General features: G+C 45.5%; 1 protein-coding gene across 1 annotated transcript in view; it reads right to left on the reverse strand.

Moving 5' to 3' along the window:
• KIAA0319L (KIAA0319-like ortholog) overlaps positions 1 to 1,919 on the reverse strand; it is a 26,281-nt gene that overhangs the window by 2,492 nt on the left and 21,870 nt on the right. Inside the window, exons 17-19 of the mRNA XM_009997378.1 lie at positions 1,314 to 1,436; positions 465 to 555; positions 21 to 112 (exon numbers count right to left, since the gene is read on the reverse strand). Of these exons, the coding sequence (XP_009995680.1) occupies positions 21 to 112; positions 465 to 555; positions 1,314 to 1,436 (306 nt within the window). The remainder of the gene's footprint in view (positions 1 to 20; positions 113 to 464; positions 556 to 1,313; positions 1,437 to 1,919) is intronic.

Genomic DNA, 1,919 nt, shown 5'->3' on the forward strand with positions numbered 1-1,919 from the left:
CTTTCCCTCTCATATTTTACCTGCTTTGGGATTTGGTTTTAACTCCAGACTTTCTTGATCCGTTGCATCCAAAATCTTGTATTTGCTTTTTCTTTTGGATTTTCCTTTTCGTCTAAAGGGGAAGAAAAAGAATTAAGAGACAGACCATTTCTAAAAAAGCCAGAAGAAAAAACAACTCTGACCTTCAAAGAGTACTTGCTTATTTCAGATTATGTTTGTATCACAAAGCAAAACATTGAAAACGTTGCTTCAGTTGCACATTTATAGGCTAAGCCAAATCTTGCTTAACTGAACCCAGAGTTCTAGGACTCTAATGCTTCACTTGAAACACTGGGTGGCAAAACCCAACATCCCAGAGCTGAGCAGATGACCTGCTGGGATGATGGGTTTGAATCTTTCACCTCCTAAAGCAGCTACTTGGCTCTGAAGCACTGACTCAGGGAGTGGTTAAGGCTCAGTCTCACCTCTTGCAACAGCAGATCACCATCCAGGACAGGATTCCAAAGGCAACCACAATGAGGAAGGATGCAATGATCACATACAGCACACTCCACTCTGAAAGCAGAACACAATGTTTTGGCACCTCATACTGTTGCAGTCTGCACTTTAGATGACTGTTATTGAGAAGGAAGAAGAAAGGCCTGACCCTTTCCAGAATGAGAGGCTAGCATCCCCCACTCAGGGAAGTCAGGGGCTTGAGATCCAGTGTGTGGATTCTCTGCACAAAGGCATTTTTCAAGGTGTGTTAATTTATAGAACCACAGAATGCCAGGTTGGAAGGGACCTCAAGGATCATCTGGTCCAACCTTTCTAGGTACTACTCTAGTTCATATGAGGTGGCTCAGCACCCTGTCAAGCTGAGACTTACAACTGTCCAACATGAGGGAATCTACCCCTTCCCTTGGGAAACTATTCCAACGTTGGTCTGTCCTCACTGTGAAAAATGTACCTCTGGTGTTCAACTGGAATCTCCCCAGGAGCAACTTGTGCCCATCACCCCTTGTCTTTATAGAACTCACTTTCCTTTGGCAGGAAAGGCTCTGCAGGGGCATGACAGAAAAGGTGTGATTTATACACCAAGAAAGGACACAACTCTTAGTGTTCATTGAGAGGGTCCAAAGAGGAATCACTTCCCTGTCAAGGATCACCTGCCTAGAAGGTGACGTGTAGTTGGACCAGGGCAAGGACTGTCTCCTCGTGGGAGCACCATGTCAGAGACACCCAGAAAGTGCTGGTACCTGTTACTCTGCCCACCCTGGGTTTCAAACACCACCTGCTTTCCAAATCTGAGCAGTTGCAGGGGCTGCACATACCACAGTTGCTCTCGCCGTCACCCATCTGCGCCCTGAGGAAGTTCTCCATCCAGAAGGGGTCGCAGACGCAGCGCTTGGTGAAGGAGTCGCAGCGCCCGTGGTCAGAGCAGTTCAGCTGACAGGCTGGGGACCAGAACCAGCAGCTCAGCAGAGGGAACAAGGGGACAGACAAGTTCAACGTGGCCAACCCCCCCAGGCTCCAACTTCAACCTGGTCCCTCTGCCAAACTAAAAACTAAACACCCCACTGACAACGTCGCACACGTAACACGCCGAGGACGTTTTGCCTAGGAAATCATGATTATTCATATAAAAGCCATGGAATTTGTGTTCTTGTTAAGGAAACGCTTTCAAACGAGGTTTTGATTTTCAAATTCAAACCCAGTTTGTGAGGCAGACAAGAAACACACAGATTCTTTAAAGGGACCAAACAGAACTGAAGAGTGGCTTTTGAAGGCCACATTTTAAGATCAGGAAGTCATTAAAATAATTACCTAAATCTAGTTTAAAATACCTAACTGATGAAAAAATGATCCTTGTAGGTTGGAGCTCATACAAGAAAAATAACACCAATGTAAAATTGGAAAATAATGATAGAAGGGAAAGA

Source organism: Chaetura pelagica, unplaced genomic scaffold (assembly GCF_000747805.2).
Source record: "Chaetura pelagica isolate M959 unplaced genomic scaffold, ChaPel_1.0 scaffold1445, whole genome shotgun sequence".
Taxonomy (NCBI): domain Eukaryota; kingdom Metazoa; phylum Chordata; class Aves; order Apodiformes; family Apodidae; genus Chaetura; species Chaetura pelagica.